A 27,797-nucleotide genomic window follows, 5' to 3' on the forward strand; every position below is an offset into this window, starting at 1 on the left:
ATGTTACAATGACAAAATGCTGTGTGTGGTGTCTTGACCGGTGGTTGTTCTCTCGGTCGGTGGTGAAAAAACCCGCCCGCGAGTATCACAGCGCCTGCTGTCGGCCGTTGAAAAACCTTGTTTTCACCAGAAATGACATTCATTGCGCCGATTTGGAGATACAGGCCATTGAAAGCAGCCCATAGAGTGCAAGTGGATGCGCGCGCATCTTCAAAATGGCCGCGGCCACTGTCCCACTTTGACTGTTATGCTAACGAGCGGCAGCTAACAATTCGATCGGATCAAAACATGGATTAAAGAATATAAACCCTGGAAAACATATATAGCCTACGGTTCTGGCAGGCTAGACGATTCATTTAATCCTACGGTTACTACGGTTCTGGCAGGCTCCGTGTTAATAGGTTGTTTTCTTTCTTGTAATCCTACAGAGATGCTCCAAGAGAAGGCATCGGCTGTGCCCGATGACAGTGCCACCAGAGCCCAGCCTGGGGGTGTCTCAGAAGCTGTGGCTGACCCGCCGCACCTGGTCCTGCCCACAACTCCCAGCATCTCCAGTGGCAGCGAGGCCGACCAGGTAGCTAAGGTTCACAGTGTTATCATCCGGACGTTTCTTGATTCCATTTGTTGTTTACCATGACACTCTAGACCTGCGATAACTTAACCCCTTTTGGTGTTTTAAACATTATGTTATAATTTAGCTATTGAAAAATAGCAGATCTACAAGCTCATAGCGTGCCATCGAGTGGCGAGCTACAAGCTTGTAGGTCTGCTATTTTTGAAAAATCGTGAAAATATTTATTTCAGAAAACTGGAGGATGGTTAAGCTGTAGCATCTACTAATTATTTATTAGTTTCACTTCGAATCAAAACATAATGTTAGAAAAAAAATAGCATTTTTTTGTTGTTGCAAAAGTTGACTTGGATTTGTTTTAACCCACTATCAGCAATTCAAAGTCTAATTTTAAGAAATGTTGACCTCAGAAGTAGCCATTTATCAATATTGTAGCAGGCTTCAAAATATCTGACATTTGGCCAGAGTGCATGATTACATTTGCTTCAGCCATTGCTTTCAAATGGTAAACTTTGATTAAATGTATTTGTACTTTTCATCTCAAGTCAAGTCAATTATATTTGTAAAGCACATTTTATATCCTAAACTCAATATGCCTCATGTTAAAAAAAAAAACAAGTAATAATGGACAAACAAATGGACAAAGTGCAAGAATCACATATGTGTGATAAATATAAAACCTTCATTATACTATACATGGGGAAGAGAGTCAGAAGTGACCACACTGTGGTCTCAATAAATCCCTTTAGATCAATCAAAAGCAGCCCACAGAGGGCCACGTTACTGTTTTTAGGTTAGTTAAGTTATACATTATTGATCCCCGAGGGGAGATTCATCCTCTGAATTGGACTCATCTTAAATGTTAGGAGCCGTGTACAGCCACCGAGCAGCGCCAGTTCTGAGGCACCCCTCGAAAAATAAATACGCCTGGGTTTCCGAGGCTATGAAGCACCTTGCTTATGGGCACTGGCAGGGATATGTATCCACTATGCATGTATTTGGGAAGCCATTTCATTGGTCTGTTGGAGACTATACTGTGTATTTAACTAACTAAACGTCAGTACACAAACATAAGCTACACACTAAATAAACAAGAATCAACATAGAATCATTTAGTTTATTTATAATGAATGTATTGCTAAGTTATGTTACGTAATATGACAATGTTATGACTTACGTTTTTTTTGTAAAGTTCTATGGGATGGTGGTGTGTTTGGAACATTTCACATGCACTCCATTGGTTTGATTTGTGTGGAGTTTAACAGACATTTCCTCACTCATTTCTCCAGAATATTGAGAGCATCAAGGTGGTTCTTCACGAGCGAGAACTGTGGAAGAAGTTCCATGAATCTGGAACAGAGATGATCATTACTAAAGCAGGCAGGTGAGTACAACGCATTAACACTACTAGTACTACAACACAGTAACGCTATACAACACAGGAATACCCGTAGAGATACCACACAGTAACACGAGTACTATAACAAGGCAACAAGCCGTGGTGGAAAGTAACTACATTTATTTAAGTACTATACTCCGAGACGAAATGTTTTTATAATCGTCATGGGGGCCCGTCCCCTCCCCCCGCTTATATACCCCCCCTTGGATGGTTAGAGCGGCGCGATTACATACAAAGTCAATGCAAAGACGAGAATTGCGCGAACGGTCGCGGCCTGGCACAGTACAAACGGGACGGACCGAGGCGAATATATATATTCCATAGAGTAATGATATATTCAGGTCTAATTCCTCATGGGGGCTCGAGCCCCGCCGCCCCCACAGAGTCTACGTCACTGACTGTACTTGAATACAATTTTAAGATATTTGTACTTCCAATTTCCAATAGTTCTACTTCTACTCCACTACATCTCAGAGGCAATTATTATACTTTTACTCCACTACAATTATTTGTAAACTTTAGTTACTAGTAGTTACTTTGCAGATTTTGATTATTATTACAAAACATAGTCACTTCAGTCCTATATACATTTTGGCCATTTGAAAATAGCCGATCTACAAGCGCAAGATGTGAGTCACGCAGATCAAAAATTATAAGCCTAGATTTCAAAAATGAAATGGGACATTCTGTATAATTAGTACTTTTCCTGTTGGTACATTTTGAATTCTGGACTTCTACTTGTAACAGAGTATTTCTATATTGCAGTATTGATACGTTTACTCAAGTAAAACATTTGAGTACTTTTCCCACCACTGGTAAAAAGTACTATTACAACAAGCATTGTTGATTAATTAACCCATTCTGACCTGAGATCAGATTCTATAAATGTCTTCTACATCCTGACAGTTTTCTGAAAAAGCTATGTTTCTATGTCAGTCGTTCTTCGATTTTTCAAAAATAGCAGACCTACAAGCTCGTAGCGCGCCACTCGGTGGCGCGCTATGAGCTTGTAGATCTGCTATTTTTCAATAGCTAAAGCATAACATAATGCTAACACCAAAAAGGGGTCCCGCCCAAAATGGATTAACTGAATACATAGGACCAGTATGGAAACCAGTCCCCAGGAAGTTGGTGGTCTTATCCTTTTAGCCCAAGAGTTTTACTGAAACTCTATTATATTTCATAAAAAATATAATAAAAAAATGTGGTTACTTGGCAACCCTACTCACAATAACTACTTAGCATAGCTGCCAGCATAGCTGCTAATGATAGTCATGCAGTGACTCATGTGTGATTGTGTTGCTGGTATGCGTTGTGGATTTCCGAGGTCATTGTATATAAAATAGTAAAAATACATCTACACACACATGAAGACATGCTCCAACTTACCGTATTATACGTATAGTCAAAACAAATTTGAAAAAGGGAGATATCATTTAAACACTACTAGTTGTACTATTGCACAACTGCAATCTCTGTGGAAAATTACAGGAAAAGTTATATAAAAATTAGGGATTCAACACACGATGTGAGTGCCATAGCTCAGCAGGAGCATGTGTTTAGACAGCTAATAGTAACACAGGGCAGTTAGAACCTCTGCTCTCAGGAAGAGACATGCAGTTCCTGTACCCATGAATACATAATTGAAAACACAAATGACTGCTCCGCTCGTTCGAGATTTAATGCGACCCGAGGATTAGATAGGGAGGCCTCTGGACATTAACCAGAGAATGAGTAGGCTGTTTCAAACCCACCTCCGCCTCTCATTCCTCATGGGGCGTTCTTTTTTTTTTTTGCCTCCAGTAAAGAGAGAAAAATTTAAAAGGTCACCACATTTTTTCTTTAATGCCGCATCAGCGTGAGAGATGGGCTTTCCCTTGTCCAGCTGATTAAGTGGTCTCTGAAATCCTCAAAGCTCTTTGAAGGACCGAGCGAGCGGGGGCTTTAGCTACAGTACGCAGCTGCCCTGGAAAACCTGACCGAGCAGACCCGCCGTTACTGTCAAGCTTGCAAGTTTGAGACCCCGTTTATGTTTGGAATGGGTCACAAGAAACTGTACTATATTGCTCTGGATTGCCAACTCAATAAATGAACATTCAGACCAGAGTGAATTATGAATTGAGGGTATGAATAGTGTATGGAGATACTCACCATGTTCTCATAGCAGAGTGACAGGACAAGATGAAACCTCCTTAAGAAGTACACGGTTAAATCAATTAATAAAATACGTGTTGCATTATGGAAATGTATGTACACTATACATAATATGATTACAATAAATACATGCACATTCTCTTCTTGCATGCATGACCATTAACTATTCAATCTGTAATCATGGCTTGAAACTAGGTTTCAAATAATGTGGGGGTTAATTACATTTCCACTTCTACACATGCAGTGGCACTTATGTTGCGTAGGTTAACCACATAGCTGACAAGCAGAGGTGGAAATGTGATTTTTTTTTGGCAATGTCTTAATATGCAAACTTTGGTCAAAAATACGAAAAAGAAAATAGCAGATTTACAAGCTCAAAATGCGTCATATTGTGACACGGTGTGACATTTTAGATGAGCAAGTTTCAGCAAAAAGATTTGGTGTAGAGGGAAAAAAAGGAGTGGGTGTAGATTAGACCCCTGGGGGGCTGCGGTCAACAAAGTATAGAGGGTAGTATGGTTAAGCTTAAGCCTTAATTGTGCTACAAGGCTTAAATATCCAAATATCTGCACTCTGTGACACTGGCTCAGTAGGAAAGAGAAAGTTCTGCCGTCTCTGCCATGTTTGGGATGTACCAGTAGCTGACCAGATAGTCTCAACCACATAACCAACTAGGTCTCTGGTTTGATTCTAGCTGGAGCCCTGAGTTACGCTTCCCTCTCTAGTCTCAACCACATAACCAACTAGGCCTCTGGTTTGATTCTAGCTGGAGCCCTGAGTTGCGCTTCCCTATCCATCACTGTCTTCAGCATCTTGCATCTCAATACTTTCCCGTCTAATTCAACGCAAAGAAAAGAAAATCAATCTGCCTAAAATGTTGCGTTGATGATTTCTGTCTCACTTTGACTCTTGGCACTCTGACACTCTTGACACTGTTTAGAATTCAGAGGGATTATTTTCCCCCCATTAGTTAGTACAGTATTGCTGTTATTTGTTGTATTAATAGTTTAGTACATTTACACATACATTGAATTTGTCATCTGCATTGACCCCATAGGAGCAATGGACAATTCATTGGAGTATGAATTATTGGGAAACATTGTGGGGGCCCCTTGGTTCTCTTACTTAGAATGTCTGATGTCATTTCCAATCCAGTTCCTGGCTGAATGTCCTCCCCATCCTTACCCTAACCACATCAAAACCAACGTAACCATATTAACTGTGCCAATGCTCAACTAAAATTGATAAACTTAACATAACCAAAATCCTGTTCCCCTAGTGAGAATCCAATCAATAATCCTTTGATTACGAACAACTGTTGCTACCACTACACCACAGACAAGAAATTATATGGCATTCAATGTTATGTCAAAACTGACCTATAGTTGTAATCTATAGCTATTTGATTGATCGGGCCAATGAAATGGCGTTGATAACGAAATGGATTTTCAACAACTAAAAGTCTGGCCCGGACGGCTGGTGTAGTGGTCCGGGCACCACCTGACAGCGTGTTGCGGGTTCGAGTCCCGATCCCGTTGCGGGTTCGAGTCCCGATCCCGGGCGGCCTTTGCTGTGTGTCACTCCCCATTTCTGTAATCTAACCTGGCTTCTTCCTTTCCTTGCATTGTATTTTTGTTCTTCGATATGTTATTGTCTATTTTTTGTACTATGTGCTAAATAAATAAACCAGTAGCCTGAGGGCACGCATCCGCCTGGGTGACAGCAGACTACTGGGCGAGCGCTGGCGCTTTGGAATGGGGGGGTCAGATCAACATATCCGCCTGGGTGACAGCAGACTGCTGGGCGAGCGCTGGCGCTTTGGCATGAGGGGTCAGATCAACATATGGAATGAATTCTGTACTGGCCATGTATGGAGCGTGTCTTGAGTGTACAGGGTTTGATGAGGTCAGATCAACATCAATGTAAGAACAGGTCAGCTCCATATATGGAGATTTAAGGGTGGCAGCGGGGGCAGTGTCTTGAGTGTACAAGGGTTTGATGAGGACCCAGGTAGGGACAGGCCTTAATTCTTGGGCCTGTTGAGAACTCAACAGGCCCAAAACTTAGTTTTGCACTAATAACTTTGGGGCAGGCCCGTCTAAAGTTTAAATGGACAGGTATCAGTCAAAAGGTAGACATCGAAGAGGAAGAATGGATGGGGAAGGATCAACATATGGAATGCCACAACAGGTCAGCTCCATATATGGAGATCTAAGGGTTTTAGGTCAGATGTAGAGTTGCTCGCCAATATTGATGACATCAGGGATCTCCATCCCTGATGTCATGAGCCATGACCACATATATGGTCATGCCTGGGGGTGACCAACCAAACAACTGACTAACTGACTGACTGACAGGAAATGCACGATTTCATAGTAAATGTGATCTGCGGTCGCAATAAAGGCATACAAAACTCCCAGTGGGCAGCTCCAGTATGCTCCACAATTCTGAAAACCGCACACAGAAATGCCAGTTGGTTGAAACCCAGGACCTTCTTGCTGTGAGGCAACAGTGTGAACCATTGAGCCACTGTGCCACTTTATAGCGTTAAGGGTTTAGTGCCAGAAGCTCAGGAGAAAATGATGAATTTCCATGGCTTTGCGTGGCAGGTGATATAGGTGTGATTAAAGGAGAAATCCAGACCAAAACACGTATACCCATGAATCAGCCTATAATCTTGTCCCAACATACATGTTGGCCTTGAATTGTTTCATAGATGCCCCCTGTTCTCCATTTTCCCTTCCCACAGTGAAATGCAGTCAGAATGGAGCTAGAGTTGTCTTACTTAATTCTAATTCTGGTATTTTAGTAGCTCTAATTTTGTTTTTTCAAGAATCGTCTATAAATAGTGTCCTGGTACTCACACATGCACTGTTTGTCACCCTCGAGCTGCCGTTCATACAGAATCCATCGGTAGAGTTCTCAACGGGCTTGAAAATGAAGGCCCGGCCCTAATTGGTAGTTGTCCTGCACGGGCCCAAAACGTGGGCCCTGGCCCGACCCGGGTCCGTGGAGTTCAGCCAATGCCCGGCACAACCCGTTAAGGTACCGCGGTTTTACAGCTCTAGCCTGGCCCGAAGACGGTCACCTTTTCTAGCGTGCACGCTTTCACTGGTGCGCACAGCATCGGCTGCGCTCTCACGCTGATAAAAGCAAACCCACAACCCATGTGTGTATGGTGTTGTTGTCAAGTGACTACGGAGCGGAGCGCACTGCTGCAGAAGCAAACGGACATGCACAGACATGCCCACAATGGTCCAGGCTGGGTGAAAATCACTGCGCAACGGGCCCTGGGCCCGTTGGTCATATATTTTACTCTGAAAAGCCCCGCCTTCCATTTCCCCTGTCGTCTTTGCGGAAGTGATACAACAACATTCCATGGACTCACTTTTCACGTCATCTAGAACAGATGTAAAAGTGACTGAATAAGAGAACTATTTTATATCATAATTTATCAATAAATGCTAGCGGTCAGTGAAAAATCAGCTTGACAACACTTGAAGATGCAGAGCTGATACTATTGCACTATTGTTTCATGAACGCGTCTATTTTGTGCGGATTATTAACTTGATATGGGTTGTGTGTCTGAAACATGTATTTGCCCTGGGGGCCAAGGAGATTTTTGATCTCAAAAGTGATTGCTGGGTAAACTACAGGTCAAGCAAGGGCAACCTAGAGGTGTGCTGCATGTGCATAGTTGGATCATCTCCGACCTTGACCTTTGACAACCAAATAGCAGATACCAAGCTAGAGATCTAATATAGTTGAATGACCTTGAGTCGTGATTTGACAGTTATTGTAGCGTAGTTATTGACAGCGTATTGTGCCATTGTGGAAAGCGACATGCATACCATACACATGCCATTGCGGGAAAGTGGCATACACATTATGCTTTACAGCTCAACTAATTGAAACAGATAGCCTAAAAGACAGCTGCAGACAAAGGCATACAGCCCGAGTAAGATCATAAATCATAAGTCCTAGCATTTGACCGGCAAGTCAAGCTTCTGAGCGTGTCTCAAGACGGATGCTCGTCCAGTCAACTGAACACCTAGCCGAACCAAGAAGACTTGTTATTGTGAGTGTCACAGTCCAGGCTGTAACCCTCTTTCTGCAGAGCGCCCAGCGTTTTGCCTCTTCCCTCACTCTCCCTCTTTGTACACAGCCCGTCAGGGCAGCGGTGGAGAGGGGCGTTTTGCCTCTTCCCTCACTCTCCCTCTTTGTACACAGCCCGTCAGGGCAGCGGTGGAGAGGGGTGATAAGAGGAGTCCCGCGCCCGCAATGGTCAGCGCCTCGCGGGGTCGTAGTGCTCCATCATCCGCCCGCCGCTCCTTTTGATCTCCCCTTCGGCGCGGCAGATTCCCAGAGAGGGAATGGATCTCTGAAGAGCCAAAGCGTGCGGGACTGTTAAGAGAAACAGCTGGCTGGGCACAGAAACGCACACACACCCTGACAGTGATATCATACACACACTCCCCCACCTCCATTTCTCATGCTTCCCCCTAACTCACACAAACACTTCTGAGTCATGCTCTGATGCTCACATGCCCACCAGTCCATGTCTGTGCACGCATGTACACACGCACACACATACATGCACAATCATGGGGACGGATGGACAGACAGACACACATATTTAACTCTTACCCTACCGTTAAACAAACTATAACCAGTGCAGTAACAGCACCTAATCTAAATCAAAGCTAATAGCCAACACAAGTAATTGTGCTTAACCATATAGCGCCTAACCTTAAAAGGAACCCTGGCTAATATGACAAATATGCCTTAAAACATACTTGCCCTCTATAACTAAAATTAAAAACACTTTACATATTTTATTTCTTTCATAAATAGAGAATCTTTCACTCAATAGGAACTGCTCCTGTCACAAGTCGATGATGTCATATGTCTATGTGTGGTCCAGCCCTATGGAATAATATATGGAATGCACATGCTAATTAAAAGTATTTCAAATATTGCTTTGATGCTCATATTATCCTTAGGAAGCATAAAGTTGTTTTTTATTAGCATATGCACTCCATACATTCCATAGGGCTAGACCACATGGACATATGACATCATCAACTTGCGACAAGAGCAGCTCCTATTGAGTGAAAGATTCTTTATTTATGAAAAAGAAAATACAATATTGAAGGTGTTTTATTTTGTTATTTTAGTTGTAGAGGGCAAGTATAATGTTTTAAGGCATATGTCTTATTAGCCAGGGATCCTTTTAACAAAACTCTAGATTATAATTGATTCCCAAACTATCGGTATACAATGGACGGCGTTGGGTTGACAGTGTGCCCATAACACTCGCTCTACTAACACAATGATCAGGTGTGCTTCACAGCGCTCAAGCCTGCTCCTAACGGAGTGGTTCTCGCAGCTTCCCATACTTTGTTCTGTTTGTAATGTAAACTTCAGATGATAAAGACAGTATACATACATGTAGTCTTTAACATAAGGCAGTGGTTCTCAAACTTTTTCAGGTCAAGGACCCCCAAATTGACATTTATAAAATATATGCCAGGGACACCCATGAGAGAAGAATTGTACAGCTCTAGCAGTGATTCTCAACCATTTTCATTTCAAGGACGACCAGTTGAACATGAATTAGGGTACGGTCCCCTATTTAATGGCATTTCTATATCTCTGGGACCCTAATGTATATATTGTAAAATCAAAGTTAATTTAACTCAGAGTGTACAAATGGAACCAAATGGACCTGTTAGGGCCCATTTGGTTCCATTTGTACACTCTCTGGGTTACAGACCCATAAGGGTCCATTTGGTTCCTAATTATCATTTAGCTGGGGACCCCCTGGAACTCTCTCAAGGACCCCTAGGGGTTCCCGGACCCCACTTTGGGAACCACTGGCATAAGACAACACTGTGGCATACTGCGGTGACATCCTCCACAGCACAGGTCACTATACGTCTACAACATTGTTGTAGAACTTAACCCATTTAGGACTGACGTCAAAATAAAATAAAAAGTCTTCTAAATCCTGACAGTTTTCTGAAATACCTCATGTTTCTATATCAGTGGTGCTCAATATTTCATGTCAAGGACCCCAAAAATTTTATGTAATTGGCCGCCGACCCCCATTTGAAAATATGTTGTTTCAGGGACCTCCCAGAAGCAACGATTTGAGTGCGTCCGCTCTGTAAGAATATATATTCAATGATTTACGCCACATTTTCACGATGTTTCAAAAATAGCAGATCTACAAGCTCCTAGATCTGCTATTTTTTGAGTGGTACAAACCACTCCAATAACCAGCTTTGTCTGTATCTATGTATGTGTGTAGCATGGTTGCTATGGTTAGTGTGTGACGTAGTGTGTGAACAGTTGCACCACTCAGTTCACACAGGTGTGATTTTTCAATAGCTAAAGCATAACCTAATGCTTAAAACACCAAAAGGCGTTCCCGTTCAGAATGGGTTAAACTAAGCTCACACTGCTATACTGGTCAAACCAGATCAAACTTCATCTCTTCTAGTATACATGTAGTCATTGCAATATGCTGTAGTGTAACAGTATAGTCCTCTCATCACCCACATTATTAATGCCAAAGTCTTGCATGCCAGAACCTGCCAAGAGCAACCAGGCGGTTGCGTCAGCAGATCTATGACACACATCAGCCACACAACACATCGACCACGCTTTGATCCACATGCTGTCCTGTCTAAATAGGAAAGCAAACAACGGTTTAAGAATATATCTTAAGTTTCGGGGCTTCTACAGTGAGATTATTTGAAGGACTCTCAGCCAGTAAAAGGCATATTAACAACCGTTTTTTTTTTTATTATTATTTTTTACTGCACATAGGATTTATATTCAATCCATCAAGTATCCAATATCCATGCATCTAAGGTGCATTTTGACTCAGCAATTCCTGTTTGATTAATGCACATCTGGATGTGAATGTGCGCGTGCATGCTTGTGTGTGTGTGTGTGTGTGTGTGTGTGTGTGTGTGTGTGTGTGTGTGTGTGTGTGTGCGTGTGTGTGTGTGTGTGTGTGTGCATGTGTGTGTGCGAGTGTGTGTGTGTGTGAGAGAGAGAGCAAGAGCAGGGGGGTCATGGTTGAAATGAATGGTATGGAATGGAGCAACGGCAGAGCGTCCTCAGTAGCTGAGGCTCACATTAAACTGCAGATACGCGGGGACCACTTGATGTGTTGACATAGACTTCCATTCTGGCTAAGATGATAATGCTATAGGGGCCACGCAGGGCAGGCAGGGATGAGCAGAGGTCTGTTTTGAATGTTCCTCCCAGATTAACCCCCCTTTCAGAGAGGATGATACCGGGACTGATCTCTCCTCCTGATTGGATTTGGGAAAGAGAGCCTGGGAAAGAGATTTAAATTATCTGCCCCCCCCCCCCCCCAATCCCCTCCCCTGTCTATCTTAACTTGGGGTAGTATTTACAGTAACCTGATCACATGGTGTCAGTCAGCGCAAGCCTTTGATGGGCGTTTGTTGCAGCAGTTAGAGTAGCGCGTTTGAGCCAAGAGGGGCTTGATGCCGGACCATCCTGTCAGAGAGCAGGCGAGGCTGTCACGAGTGTGCGTGCTCGCTCCACTATTTGAACATGTTTCCATGGGAAACGTCAACAGATAAACTTTCTGACTGGAGACTCTAGAGCGATGGCGATTCAGCTGTCTAAACTGCTGTCCGATCCGGCCCACCATTAAAAAGCACTTAGGGGTTTATAAGGGGCGCAGAATCCCTCGGCAACTTCTGCTTGGACGCAGATGGAGATGAAAACGTTTTTGGTTTCAGAGAGGGGGTCATGGAAGGTAGCGTCATTCATATGTTTTATGGGCTTGTCTGCTATATTAGCATATTCTGTCTTTCAATCCTTGGGCACTTTAACAGATGGAAGACATACTCTTTATTTTATGACTCAAAAAGCTATCAAAGCATCTCTGTCTCTTGCGCATGGACGGCCACATGTTGTAAATTGTCGCAAATCAGACTCCCATCACGTCTCGTCACACGTCACCCATCTTTCTAACTTTGGTGTCTCGACACTATTATGTTCTAAAAAGCAAAAATTGCCCCTCAAGACATAAAAAATAAAAAGCATCTGTATTCTTCTCGGTCATACTGTGTATGCCTGTGGGCAAGTAAATTAGTACCAGAAACAGAGTGCAACAGAGAAAGTGTGGCAGGTGTGTTCTACAGTAAGCTGTTGGGAAGTGGATCTTATCTGCTTAAAGAGACTTGCACATTGTGCCTGTGTTTATAAGAATGGCACATCTCGACTAACTCTCCATGTTGTCTCAGTGATCCGACAGTACTGATCTCTACAGGCTTCTGTGACTCCCGATTCCTTAAAGACGTGGCTGATCCACTGTCACTGCTCTAATCCGATCAGTGTAGGAGTAACACATTATGTCATAAAACAAATGCACGTTAAGGACATGTTGAGAGACTGTACTTAGATCCACTCATAGACTGTTGATAGATTGTACCTACGTAGTAGTACTGTAGAAGGTCTGTTGACAGGCCGTACATATATCCACATGTATACTCTTTGTTGATAGACTGGGTGCTTGGGTACAGAGGATCGAGTCAACACCAAAGGTTCAAATCCACCGCCATCCATACCAACGCAAATAGGCGTGTTCGCGGGCGGGAAGCTGATCTCTGTCGCTTCACTTGTTACACCAACGTGCATGAGGATAGGGTGCATGTTCGGGTTTCGGAACTGTCCACAGCCCCCCTGAGACACAGTTGGAGTAGACAAACGATATTATGATGAGCATTAGTGAGGAACAATTAAAAATGAAGACCGGTTTAAAAGCATACGTGCATGCTTTACGTCCTCTCGGTGAAACTCCTCGTTGTCAGGTGAGAAGAAGCATACGTTCATGCTTTACGTCCTCTCGGTGAAACTCCTCGTTGTCAGGTGAGAAGAAGCATACGTGCATGCTTTACGTCCTCTCTGTGAAACTCCTCATCGTCAGGTGAGAAGAAGCGGCCTTGACACTAGGGATGTGAATTATCGATTAATGCATTCATAGTTAATTGATACGTTTTGATAAGGTTATCGATCGATAAACCGGTTAGCTGATAAGCAGCGTTTTTGTAAAAAAAAATCTGAGAATCTTAATTTCCCTCAATGTCTAACATACAAATCTACATTTTGCTGATTTGACCATTGACGATACAGGGACAGGCAATGGCATCTTTGTATGTGCCACACAGCATTACATTCACATAAACCCAACCAATGATAGAACCGCATAATGTTCGATTAATTACGATTAGTTATTAACTGTTAACGACTACCGACTCATTTCTTAACGGCGATTAATCGATTAACAATTAACTACACATGTCGGACACATGATTGTCTGTGCTCTTCCTATAGGATAAACTTAAGGAGGTAGTCGTGACAAGGGACTAGACTAGAATACACAAGGAATCAGTAGAACTACATTTGGATAATTGTCAATTTACTTTTTCCTGTGCACACTCCCAGCAGGCCAAGGAACTCAATTCCTGAAGATTTTTTCGGTCCACGACACCTTTATTAATTCTGTGAATTCATGATCTTAAGAGTAGACAGTCATACCAGCCCTTCCAGGCTGTACAGGATGCAAATCTGCGACAATGTGGAGTGCCAATAGCTAATCAGCCAAGCTGTCTGTCCGGCATATGGGAATTCCAACTCGCTACTCCCTTTGGCAGAAGTGGAGCAAATATTGCCTTGTAGTTGATAATTCGTGCATGTAAGAAGTTGTTTTTCTTTGTTAGGCCAAAATTGTTATGGCCAAGTACAGTTGGGGGCACGGTGGCACAGTCGGTAGTGCTGTCTCACAGATAGAAGGTCCTGGGATCGATTCCCGCTGGGGATGCTGTGGGCGTGTTCTCTCCTCCGCGTCATCAGTGCCCGAGTCGGGGTTGGTGAAAGGGCCTTTCTGTGTGGAGTTTGCATGTTCTCCTTGTGTCCCCTATAGGGTAGGTACCCCCACAAAAACATGCAGTAATCCTGGTCTCTAAACTACCTCCCCCTGGCCAGCCGGGGCGCCTCATGGAGGGGAAAGGAACTGGTCGGAATAACATGTTCCTTCCATGCGCTATGTCCGGCCGGGGAAACTCCCCCCTGTCAGGTGAAAAGAAGCAGCTTGGACTCCATATGCATAGAAGGAAGCATGAGGTCAGTCCGCTGCCCCCCCCCCCAGGAACGTGTAGCGCCCAGTATTACATTAGATAATTGACACTGGGAGAAAAAATGGGTTGCAAAATCGTGGGATTAAAAAAAAAGTACAGTTGGTCAAGTTAATAGAAATGGCCAGATGGATGCAGATACAGAGACCCACAGAGTGGACACGCATGGTCATGGGAGAGTTCCATCGTTAAGTTAAAGCCCACGTCTGATTGTCACCAACATACCAAATGTGTCAACATATCCCATGCAACCTACAGTATGACGCACATGACACGTGCACGCGCGCCAGACAGAGACAGGTAGACACAGAGTCACCTGATGCATGCACAGGTGCACACATGCATAGGATGGAGAGACACCGTGCTATAAAAGCCCATCTGCTTAACACCAACAAACTGAACATGACAACATACTGTATGGAGGTACACAGTAACACATACCTAGCATGTGCCTTCACCAGAGAGAGAGAGAGAGAGGAGTTAACGCGATAACCGTCTCGACCCTTTGGTGTGGTTTCGGCCATTGACTTCCATGCGTTGAATCACTAGGGTCAACGTGGGTCAACGTGCAACAAGACATATCACACCGCAGGGACAACGCTAAAACCGTCTTTGGTGTGGATAGGGCTTTACTCGTTAAAATACGTTTCAGATTGCAGTTTTAAAGTGGGTTAAGCCGCAAAGATTCAGTGAAGACCAGATCAGCCCCTAAAGCTTGAAGTCAATAAAGGTGAACTGCATAGTACCTCTGAGGTCAACTCTGTTGGGCACATGTCAACTGTATTAAGTGAAACTCTGGGCAGATATAGGTGTGCAGAAATATCTCTCAGTCATAACCTTTAAGTTTAAAAGACAAATAGCTTATTTTTTTAAAACCCTAATCCCTTTCTCCTCACGTTTATCTACAGGAGGATGTTCCCGAGCTATAAGGTCAAAGTGTCAGGAATGAACCCAAAGACCAAGTACATTCTCCTCACAGACGTCGTACCAGCAGATGACCACCGCTACAAGTTCTGCGATAACAAGTGGTGAGTCAGAAGAAGTTGTGGATGAACGGTTGTTGACTACAATTTATACATCTCTGCTGTCGGGCAGAAACCAACTCCAAAATGTAAAATTTTCAGGAAATGAAGAATTATATATTTAAAACAAAGCAATACTGCCTCGTCAAAGTTGGTATTATGACTTTATATATTGTCAGACAGATACTACATTATACATTCATTATATTATCACCACTTTACCCCAATCCAGCTCAAGTGGAGTTAGGAGGTTTGGTCCATCATAATCGATAAGAACAGCTGACAATGGATCTCTGAGCTATTCTAAGCTGCAGGGGAGAGGGCAAAACCAACTGGTGGAGTTAGCTGGTTTAGCAGACAGTTTGAGGATACAATGGAGTCAGCTGGTTTTGTCAGAAGCACTTTTTAATATTGGTTCAATATTTTCTTTCAACCAACACAGACATAAAGGGGGTTCAATAGTGTCGAAAAATGGAGTTTAGCTGATTTCTGGCTGACAGCGAGGAGGATATGTAGCGTTGACAGATGTACTCATGGATGGGACATCCAACCACCCAGGCTGTTGGAAGTGCAGTTACGAGTGGAGTGTCTAGACATGGGTGAACAGATGAGTTTAATGAAAGGAGATAGTGCTTCTTTAATCACTACTGTTTTGCCTGCTCACCAGGAAAACAAGGCATTTGCAAGCAGTTTGGCCATTGCAGAAAATCGGCGTCTCTGGCAAAGCTTGTAAATAGCGTGCAAATTGAAAGGTCTGCGGTGTTCAACCACTTTTCCCCCTTTTTCATTCGCGTTTTACACATTCCTATAAAACTGAACGACATAATGAATAGCGATAGAACATAGAGAACAGGGAGAAAGGGTGACAAGCCTGATCGCACTGAAACACTGGGCAAGTGTCTTAGTTTTGCTATGGCACCGAGCCCTCCATGCCTGTACCGGGTCAATGGGGTAATGGATGACGTGCGCCTCTATAGTCATCATGATTCATGACCAAATGTTGTATTTTGTTGGCTAAACGTATTGTTTTCCATCAGTGATTTCATGAAAAAAGTTCATAATTCCCCTCTACCACAAGACATGCAGTTTTCAATGACAGAATGCTTATCGTGTATTACTGCTGATGCATACATCTCTGGACAGACGCTGTGACCTTAAGCTACTGGCAGCATGCAGTTTCTCTCCATTCTGAGCAAATTTATGATAAATTAGAATGCAATTATATAAAGTTGTATGTTTATCCCATTGTAATAGAGCATTTGAGCATATTGAAATTGTTTTCTTTTTTGTATATTGTTGCTAGGAGACTGGCAAGGCGCCCTTGAAACTACATTAAACAATAGCGGTGATGCACTGTCCCCCTCCTGGGGGTATACGGTTAATGCCACCATAGCCATGCTGCAACCACTTATGTCATCAGCATTGGTACTGCATAAATAACTAAATGACTGTATCTATGGAGAGACATGTTTTGCCACTAAAACTGCACAGAAACACAGACTAGGAGATGCAAGCTGTTTTACAGCCATTTGTTGTTGCTGATCTTGTGGGACGGCGTGGAATTTCAAATTCCTGGACTTTTCATTGCCAGTGTGGGTTCTGGTGTTCTTCAGCCACACTTTGGACTGCATAATTAGCAGTGATGTTACAGCAAGAGGCAATGGCCTCCCAGACCAAAGGAGTTGTTAGTGTGAGGGCTGGAAACGGCTGCTAGCCCTCAGCGTCATTAGACTACATGTGTTCAGTATGAGGGACAGTTCCAGGGCTGTCACTAAACTGTAGTCCAGTCCACGTGAGAGTAAGAGCCTCTGGGAGGTTTTATTACAATATGTCGCCATTCCAGATATTAGACCTAGAGCTATGATGTTTGTTTTTAACCATTACTAAATTCTTCTTTTTGTTTAGCTTGTACAGTATGTTTCATAACATGTTGAATTGTTTTACTGTGCACAGTGCATGGGGGGTCCCCAGCAAGATGAGTTACACTTTAACCCATTTTGATCTGAGATCAGATTCTAAAAAATGTCTTCTACGTCCTGACAGTTTTCTGAAAAAGCTATGTTGGCTTGTAGATCTGCTATTTTTCAATAGCTAGAGCATAACACCAAAACGGGTTCCCGCCCAAAATGGGTTAAAACACTTAAGCCCTATTTCATTTTTTTGGCTAATCAAAAATAGCCCATCTCCAAGCTCATAATGTGTTTGTAGATCTGCTATTTTATGATCTTCTCTTATGGGATCCCTAGCACAAAATCTTTTCAAATGGGGACATGCATACCAAATGCATATCGATTTGGGGGTTCATGATATGAAAATGTTTGCGAAACACACACTCTAGAGAACAGTTGCTGAGAAGAAGGGAGTTTGGACTTGACTTGTTTTTCTCAACCCCCTCCATTCCCTTTGACCTTAGGATGGTAGCGGGCAAGGCAGAGCCAGCGATGCCAGGCAGGCTGTACGTGCACCCTGATTCGCCTGCTACAGGATCCCACTGGATGAGGCAGTTGGTGTCATTTCAAAAGCTCAAGCTTACCAACAACCACTTGGACCCCTTTGGGCATGTGAGTAACAGTTTGATGCACAAATACACAGCAAATATGCATAATAATGCTTATAAAGTTAGTTCCAGCCAAGTTATTTCATTGAACAGGAAGAATTCCGGGAGTGCTGATATAAAGTATACAACAACACTGAAAATGTTATACAGTGAAATATCAATCTGCTTTGTATGGCTGACAGACACGACTAGGGCCTCACTCAGACCTTTACTGCATTGCTGTATTCTTGTTGGATGAGTGTCATGGCCGCCCCAATGCATTTCCAATGGAAGTCACATGGTTTGTAGTCCACATTTTGGACTACAAGCTGTTGTATGGCTTTCGGCTGTGTTTCGACTGCGCCCCTCCCCCTCATACAACACAAATGTTGTGTCAAACCATGTGACTCTCATTGGAAATGCATTGGGGCGGCCATGACACTACACAACATTCATCCAACAAGCATACAGCAATGCAGTAAAGGTCTGAGTGAGGCCTTAGAGTCTAAAAGACCTCCTAGCGCACCCAACCGTGCCAAAGTGTTTTCAACAGAGCCCCATGCTCTCATAACGAAGACAGAACATGAAATAGAAGTAACCTTTAAAACTCTCATTAGGGACATAATTGGGGAGGAGGGTAGTGGAACATTTGGCCTTAGTATCATGGCAGGAAAAAGGTACTAAACTGTAGGGTTTAGCCTGCAATTATGAGGGTTGACATTTTGGCCTGAGGGTAGCGATATAGAGTAAAGGCCACGGGGTCAAAGAAATATCTAGAGTTCATGTTTCTGGAAGCTTGAATGTGCTAGCCTGGCTAATAAGCCAGACTCAAATCACACTGTCGTGTGGTATTTGAGTCTGGAGATGCTGTGTATGGATCTTGTTTCCCGGGGGGCGGGTTCAAACATTTTCTCTTTGACGCAATTGGTCAGAGCTAGTCAGTCAAAGGTCTCAAGCATTGAACGTCACTGTACCAAAGCCCGCCCATATTGCATACCGTGTCCCGATTGGCCACACCAGTTCTCTGGTGTAGGAAATGGGCGTACAATTGAGCCTCTCCAGACCGTAATCCGCCGGCAGGCAATTTTTTTTTGCCAACGGCTGATTCGGTCTGGCTTATTAGCCAGGCTATGAATGTGCACAGCAAGTTGTAATGCCTCGCCTAGAGGAACCCCAAGCATAAATAAGTGCACCCCTTGTTTTTTTCTCAAATGTGACCAGCATAGTAAGTTACAGTACAATGGTCATTTTGTACCTAAGTAAATGCAAAGTTCAGGGTTGACACAGCCCACCAAATAAAATAAAATAAGCCTAATACAATGTAACGTACCTAACCTAGCATGAACAATAGAGCAGGTGTGAATATACAAACGATCATTTTGTGTGTAAGTGGAAGGTTTGGTCTAATGGCGGTGCTACGGGAAAGGCCATGGCTTCACCAAAAATAGGAAGGGCCGGTCACCCTCTTGGGAGCATGATTATATGGTAATCTAGCCAGTTTCTGTGATATCTTGTTTGGAAGTAATATACTAGAGACAGAGACAGATGAATGATCACCCCATTCGGATGTTGTCAATTAACTGAATGGGACATTATCACGTTTAATCATAACCAATCATGACCAATCAATAACTATTGATTGGTCTAAGTAGGTGAGATCCGACGAGCTCACTAGGTGTTGTGTTATTATTCTGTGGGTTGATGATGGTTATTTTCTGTGGACGATAAAGTTATTATCCGAGTTGCGAACCGACAGGCACAGAATAGTATATCATGTTTTGGGGGCGAGAGCGCTTGCCTCAACTGCTACTGGCCAGAAAGCAATCATCTACACACAGAATAACGACAAAACATGGACGAATATACAGACATTGCCAGTGGGGTTAAAAACCATGAATGTTTATCTGTTGCTTAGCGACATTTTTGTTAACTCTATAATTGCGGCTAGCTGTTAGCATAAACCCCAGTTCCAGGTGCCACCATACGCGTTCACTTTAAAAGACAGAGTTTTCCCGCCCTCCCGCCCCCCACACACACTCACTACACACACTCGAGTATCATTGGACCAAGCACACACTGTTTACCTTTCGTCAGAAGCTTTTACATGGCGGGAGCGTACAAAGGCACAAATAATATCCGAAAAAGAAAAAATGAATGGGCCTTGAAAGAACTATATTGGTTTGCCAGATCCAAATAAAGGACACAATCAAAAACGTAAACCATTACTTTATAAATAGTTTATACTAGAACTGAAAGTAGTGTTATACTGCATCATATCAGCGCGTGACTATAGGCGTGGCCTCATGTCGAAGACGATTACAGCCGTGCTCTTATACACTGCAGTAGTCATTTCTGTTGATCAATCGAGAACAACTTCAGTGACAAATTAGCAAAATGGGGACCGTAAGGAGGCACTAATTAGAAAAGAGAGGAAAAGGAAATAAATAGAATACATAATGATGTATTTTTGTATTATCTTAAAGCGCATTTTTAAACTGCTTTTAATATTTAATATCACATTGTCTATGTCCCTCAAAGTTATTTCTAATGGTTTGAGCCTCAATCACCACTCTGCTATAACCAGTCCTTTCTGGACTTTGAAAGCAGTTTTAGCTGCAGTACCACAATGTCCTGAGGTGGTGGGGGTGCTGATATGCAGATTATTTAATATTTGAGTCATTATAATACTGATGCTAGATAAAACCAGGCAAAAGCAAAGCAAAGTTACTATATTTACCCAGGGTATCTGGGCTAAGCTCAAGAACTTGTTTCCAGCCAGGCCCTGCTCATAGAACATTTCATGGTAGTGGTTCAATGCCTTGCTCAAGGGCACTTCAGCGGTGGTAATTTTAACGTGTCGGACCGCTGATTCGAACTGGCGACCTTCCGGTATCAAGACCGCTCCGCAATCCGTTCGGCCACCGCTGCCACAGGCCACAGGCTTGTTTCCATTCCATGCCAGCTTGGAAAATCAACAATGGTGGACATTGTAAACAAAGTGGAAATGCAAATTTGGAACTGAAGACTGAAGAAGAGGAGGAATTATACAAAGTAGGGTGACATTGATAACATCACGATGAGGACAAAATCAGTTGAGCTGTTCCTGAGACACATATGGGAGCCCCTTAAAATTCAAATTAAATTAATACGATTAATGGGACAGTTTAACCACTTACAGCCTATAATCACTATAATGGGAATGCCATTTGTTGTAAAAAATAATGCCATTATCAAAATAAAAACAAAAAAATATATATAAAAATCTAAAATAGGAGAAATAGAAGATCTACAAGCTAACTTGTAGTAGTAACTGAAGGTTAAAGCATAGCCGATAAACTGGAGTGCAATTTAGTGCAATTTACTTGTCACACAACGGTGCACAAGGGAAAATAAATACTTCCTTATATTACCATGTACAATACTTAAATAAATAATGAAGTCTTTGTGTAAGAGAGGCCCTGAAACAAATGAAAAAATATGAGACAAAGTAGAGAGCGAGAGAGAGAGAGAGAAAGGCGGCTTGTCGTAGAGGGAAGAGCATGACCGAGGCCGCGCTCCCCAGGGGAACTCTGGGCTAGCTTGTCTTAAGCCATCCTGTCAGTGGGCGGGCTCATTAGGTTCATAGCCTCTCAGATCAGCGGCGGGGCCCACTGTCAGGTTGAGTTGAGCGCCTGGCCAGTGATAAGGGCGAATAATGAGGACAGAGCAAGTTAGAGGCCAGGCTAAACCCAGATTAAGGCCCAGCCTATATACCAGTATGTGTGTTGGGAATGGGGGGGAACCCCCCCACCCCATGTAGCACTACACAACAATGCATAGCACTGCAGCGCCAGTACACGTCAAACACAGTACACAAGGCAAGACCTCAGAGTGTGTGTGTGTGTGTGTGTGTGTGTGTGTGTGTGTGTGTGTCTGTCTGTGTGTCTGTGTGTGTGTCTGTGTGTCTGTGTGTCTGTGTGTCAGTGTGTCAATGAGGTGTGAGACTATAGAACTTCGTCCCGATCTCCCAGGTCTCTCTCTGGGACTGCGACGGCTGATGTGTCACCAAATCTATGCCGATGGCTACACAATTTATTGTATGCGACCGTGTTAGTCCCTGGTGTCCACGCGGCTCAAGGGTCAAGTTCGTGCCCATCATCACTGTGGAGACTGAGGTTCAATTCCTCCACGGTACCCTCCGGGCTTGGCCGGGTGGGAAGCCTGCAGTGGAGTGGTGTTCTGTGTCACTGCGTCAGCAGCAGCAACAGATTGGCTATGGGGTGCCTGCTCAAAGTGCTCAGAAGGCAGTGAAACTGAGTTGAATATGTTAGCAGCCATATCAAAAGAGACAAGCGTTTCTACTAATTCCAATAATTAACCCATTTAGGCCTGACGTCGAAAGAATATATTTTACAATTTTTCAAAAATAGCAGATCTACAAGCTCGTAGCGCGCCACTCGGTGGCGCGCTATGAGCTTGTAGATCTGCTATTTTTCAATAGCTAAAGTAAAACATAATGCTTAGTTAAAACACCACAGGGGTTTCCGTCCAGAATGGATTAAGACAATTTTTATTTCATTTTTAGAACAACCTCTGGATTTGTGCGGCTTCATTCACAATATGCACAAATAAAAGTAACTTAATATTGATAGCTAAAATATGGACAGGGGGGGTCCATGACATTATTACAAGTCTTGTTTTGTCATAATGTGTCGAAACCGAGCTAGCCATACAGATTCTTACAGGTATCTAGTTTCACTTGAGAAATCTCAGATCCTCTCTCTCCATAATTTGACCCAACTCTCTTCCTCTTATCTCCTCACTATGGACCTGCCCAGCATCAGCAGTAAAAACAGATTAACAGTGAGCACCCCCCCCCCCCCCCCCCCCCTCGCTACTGTTTTAGACATGCTCCCCGGAACACACACATCTGGCTGCTCATATAAAAGTAGGCTACACACAATTAGGCTTGATGTTAATTTTGATCTGATCGTAATGACTCAAAAGATATTGATCATTATTTACATGACGGTTATTTTAGATTTGATGTGTGATTTATATGTTTCAGCGTGCTTTTATATACATATTTTGTATATTTTTAATATAGGACTCTAGGGAAACTAATAACTCCCACACACGTCTTCCTCACAGCACAGAAATAAGCATTATTTGGAGAACTAAGTCAGCACCTGACGAAGGTTCTAAACATTGACATCACTAATGCAAGTGAGGAAGACTTATCCTAGCACCTGTCACATATTCCTTAGGGGTGCAGAAGACTCCTGGAAGAACAACCTGTTTAAGCTAAAGACGTGCTAATAAAAATACTCCTCTCACTCTACTGATCTAACGACTTCAGTCTGTAGTAGTTAGGACGACAACGTTTGGTGTGCAGGGCCGCTTAACCCATTTTGACCTGAGATCAGATTCTAAAAATGTCTTCTACATCCTGACAGTTTTCTGAAAAAGCTATGTTTCTATGTCAGTGGTTCTTCGATTTTTCAAAAATAGCAGACCTACAAGCTCGTAGCGCGCCACTCGGTGGTGCGCTATGAGCTTGTAGATCTGCTATTTTTCAATAGCTAAAGCATAACATAATGCTAACACCAAAAGGGGTTCCCGCCCAAAATGGGTTCAGACGATGTTCAATCCTCACATCCCTACAAGTGCCCATAAACAGTCATTGGTGTCGAAATGCCCGTTGAATGAAAGGGAACGGCAGATCAAAGCTTCCAATTCTTAATTGATCCGAGGCTGGCAGCCCTGATCAATGTAACCAAACGACCACAGAACAGAACATTGCCCTCAGACATCAGCCAGACAGCAGACCAGACAAAGGTCACAGGAGAGCCTCTGGTGAAGCAGCCAATGGGCTTATCTCTCCGTCTCCAGCCTAGCCTGTGCAGCCGTAGCATGCGAGTGTCGGGCCGTTCAGGGTTCAACCTGAGCCTAGCAGCCCCCCCCCCCCCTCCCGTGCCCCGTTTAGCCTTCACCTCTCTTTGGAAGCTCCCCGGAGGGCCGGGCCCTTTCAAAGCTCGCGAGCAGCCTTGCTGAGTGTGTCTGGAAGGTGAAGAGAGGGGGAGGCGAGGTGGGGACTTTGATGCTCATCCTCCCTGACAGAGCTGGGCCAACAATGACCGCGCCTCCGTGCCGCTAACGCTTGGCTGAGCGCGCGACTCGGCTGCACCGAGCAGGATGGTGCCACTGAGCCGAGCTGACCTACCTCCCTCTGCCCAGGCAACGCAAACAGTGGGCGCACGCAACACATGCTGACTGGTCCGGAGAGACGCCACACTCTGATTCCAAGTCAAGTGTGACGGAGACAAGAGAGGCTGAGAGGGATACTGAGCTAAATCGTTAACCGCTTGAACCCTGGCGCCCCTATTCCTGTGGAATGTCATAACAGGCCAGCACATTATGGCCCAAAAATAGCTGATCTGCAAGACCGTTGTGACGTGTCGTGAGCTTGTGGATCGGTTCTGCAAAGACATTTGGTGTAGAGGGAAAAGAATATGAGGGTGCCAAGGATAGAGACCTGGGAGACCCTGTACGTAGGGTTTAAGAGGCTACTTTGAAGGCTGAATTGCAGGCACTGAATTAAGTGCGGCTATATATGACTGTATGCTAAGAAAGTTAGAATAAACCAGTATATTAGACTCCACACAAAGTTCCACTGACGAGAGTTTAAAACTTCTCTCAACTTTCAACCACACTCAACTGAAAGCTGCAATCCTACAGGTAGCACCAGTATAAATGTGAGACTAATTATGACTTCTTCAAATAGAAACATTCCTTCTCCAACTACATAACTTGGCTCTGGGGAAAGAAAGAAGCCTTGATTACATCCAAGCCAGGTACCATTAGCATACCAAATATTAGGGGTGAAAAACCGGGGGGGGGGGAGAGAAAAAGGCCAGCTACGGAAAACCTGAGCAACTAATACAGTCATTCAAACCATGAGCCTATTCAAGTTAGAAATGACAGCGCATTTGGCATCTACACAACAGCTATAAACTAGATTTAGTGGGAGAAAGTAGGCCTTATGTCCAGGGTTACAGTAGCGGTTCATTCACGATCAACACTGACAGGTTTTGAATGAAACATGTTATATTTTTGCTCTCTTCTACAGATCATCCTCAACTCTATGCACAAGTACCAGCCCAGGCTACACATAGTGAAGGCAGATGAAAACAATGCCTTTGGCTCCAAGAACACGGCTTACTGCACTCATGTGTTTCACGAGACGGCCTTCATCTCTGTAACATCTTATCAGAACCACAAGGTAAAAGCCTACATAGAGAGACCACTAAATAAGTTTAAATGTGAAATGTATTGCCTTTCATTAGTAATAGAAAACTAAGAGATAATAGATCTTTGTGTTATACAATAATCAACCAATAGTGTGTGCGTTATTACTAAAAATATTATCTGAACAAAACAAATTCTAAATACAATATATAATATTATGTATATTATTAGGAAAGTTATTCCTGTCTATCAGTGTAGCAGAATAAAAGCAGTTCCACTACAGACAAACATATCCATAAGTTATCAGTATACATTTGTATTCATGTAGTTTACAGTGTAAAGTTTACACAGTTCCTAATGACAACAAATTCAATTGCATTTAACAATAGCTTGGGTTTTAGCAGCCAACTTGAAAGCTTGAATGAAGTGCCATTTTTCTTAGATCACTCAGCTGAAGATTGAGAACAATCCTTTTGCCAAAGGGTTTCGAGGCAGTGAGGAGGGAGATCTACGCGTCTCAAGATTACAGGGGTAGGTTAACAAATCCATGCTATTCACTTTCTTATCTTATCTCCATTGATTTTGTTGGTAGGAGTAATGTTCAATTCATGGTACTAAGTCTGTCAACAAGCAGCCAATCACAAGCACCACAGACAGATTGTGAGTTTGTGACAGAGCTGCCATTCTCCCAATTGCCACTAGAGGTGTTTGCACACAGAGCGCGTTTTTCTGATTTTTTTTTAGCTGCGTTTCTCCGTCGGTTTTCCGAAAAACGTGTCCAGTGTGCAACCGCCTTAACAGCAATGTCCAAAATTGCTCGACAACCAAGCCTTCGCAATGAATTTGGTATATTTTAGTTAAAGGACCACTTCACCACTTTTCAACCCATTTTCATATAATTGGTCCTCACTAATAATCATGATAAAATGGCACAATTTTTTTCTACTCAGTCTGCTTCTCATAGGAAGACTGTGGACAGTTCAGAAACCCGCCCACCAGTGACATCATCGTTAGGCAGATTTTTTTTAGACGATGGCTTCCATTTTCGCATTGCAACTTTTCAGGACTAGAAAGCCTGCAGTTTGTAATAGCTTGGATTCCCCATCGATGATGTCACTGGTGGACGGGTTTCTGAACTGCCCACAGTCCTCCTATGAGACACAGACTGAGTAGAAAAAAATGGTAGCCATTTTATCATGATTATTAGTGAGGACTAGTATATGAAGTTAGGTTGAAAAGTGGTGAAGTGGTCCTTTAAGTTTCAGTTAATCTCAGAAATTGACATACGGTATCTAGAAATTTGGCAATGACAGAATTCCCTTTAAATTAATAGTCATTCGACTAAGGAACCTTTTCCACACATGTCTTCCAAGGGAAAGTTCCACAGCTGTGACTAGGCAAGCTAATTCCATGTCTTTTTCTTTGTTGCTGCCGTTATTGATGAGCAGGAAAGATTATCCTGTTATTTCTAAGAACATGGTCCGCCAAAGGATCCTCTCCTCACATAGTCACCACCTGGCGGGGAAGCTGGGAGCTGGAGTTCTGACGGGCCATCCGCAAGTCCTTTCCCATTATCAGTACGAGACCGGGGTTCCTCTGTCCAACTCAGACTCCCAAGACCCTCTCTCCAACCACTTCCCTCAGAGCAGAGACCCCGGGCTTCTTTATCACCGCTTCAAACACAGAGGTGTGTTTTATTATTCAAAACTTTTTTTTCAGCGTGATGAAACGAACATCCGTGTCTATGAACTCTTCTTTGGCCTTTGAAAAATAATATGGGTGACTAATTATACATTACCTTTCAGATAACGCCCGACACTTGGAGCTGGGATGCAAACGGCCTTATTTGGAGACGTCACCCGCGGTCTCGGATGAACATTACTTCCGGTCGCCTCCCTCCTACGAGCCGCCGCTGTTGTCTCACCCGTACTGCAGCGAGGCCATAAACTCCAGAGAAGCCTGTATGTTTGGCGGCATGGAGACGGATTCCGGATCCGGGACGGGCGACGCGGACGACCTGAATCCCCCGTCGCTGAACTGCAACATGTGGGCTTCGATGCAGCCTTATCCTCGCTACAGCGTCCAGACGGTGGAGGCCGTCCCGTACCAGCCCTTCACCGCTCACTTCACCAGCAGCGCCACGGTCACGTCCGTGGTGCCGCACCCCTCCCCGTCCATGGCGTCGCGGCCGCAGGGGGCCGACCTGGGGGTCTACAGCCCGGCCTCCGTCCAGTGTGGTCTGCCCGTCATACCGCCGCCGCCGCCGTCGGCCTCTCCCGGCCCGGGGGCCAGAGACAGGGCGGGCCAGCCGTCCTTGTACCACAGGAAGCCCGGGTCACCTCTCAGGCCCCACCGAGAGTTCTCAGCCTATCCTGCACAGAGTGCCATGTCCATCAGGGAGGCGTCCTATCAGTACCAGATGGGCCTAAGCAGCGCAGGGAGCCATTGGACTGACAGTTAATGTGGACCACTGGAGAGAAATGCATTTTGTTCAGTCTGCAAGTCGAAAATGTATTCGAGGTTCCCCTAAACCCCATTTTGAGGCGCAATGCTAAGCATTGAAAAGGAGATTCATTTTAGTCCAGATTAGTTGATAGCTCACACAGCCACACACACGCAAAGTTACAAAGGTGATTGACAGGGCAAAAAGCAATGAAGTAGAGATAAAAGGCTGCAGACTTGCTCAAATCAATTCTACGGATAA

General features: G+C 43.8%; 1 protein-coding gene across 1 annotated transcript; it reads left to right on the top strand.

Moving 5' to 3' along the window:
* Positions 1–430: 430 nt before the first annotated feature.
* Positions 431–27,745, top strand: tbx4 (T-box transcription factor 4; the record flags this gene model as incomplete). Its single annotated transcript, XM_079514187.1, has 8 exons — positions 431–574; positions 1,861–1,955; positions 15,217–15,336; positions 17,744–17,891; positions 24,975–25,127; positions 25,536–25,624; positions 26,542–26,780; positions 26,899–27,745. 8 exons carry the CDS (start codon positions 431–433, stop codon positions 27,552–27,554), a joined length of 1,644 nt encoding a protein of 547 aa, XP_079370313.1. The 3' UTR covers positions 27,555–27,745.
* Between the last annotated feature and the right edge of the window lie 52 nt (positions 27,746–27,797).

The sequence above is a fragment of the Electrona antarctica genome (assembly GCF_951216825.1).
Source record: "Electrona antarctica genome assembly, chromosome: 11".
In the NCBI taxonomy this organism is placed as follows: Eukaryota; Metazoa; Chordata; class Actinopteri; order Myctophiformes; family Myctophidae; genus Electrona; species Electrona antarctica.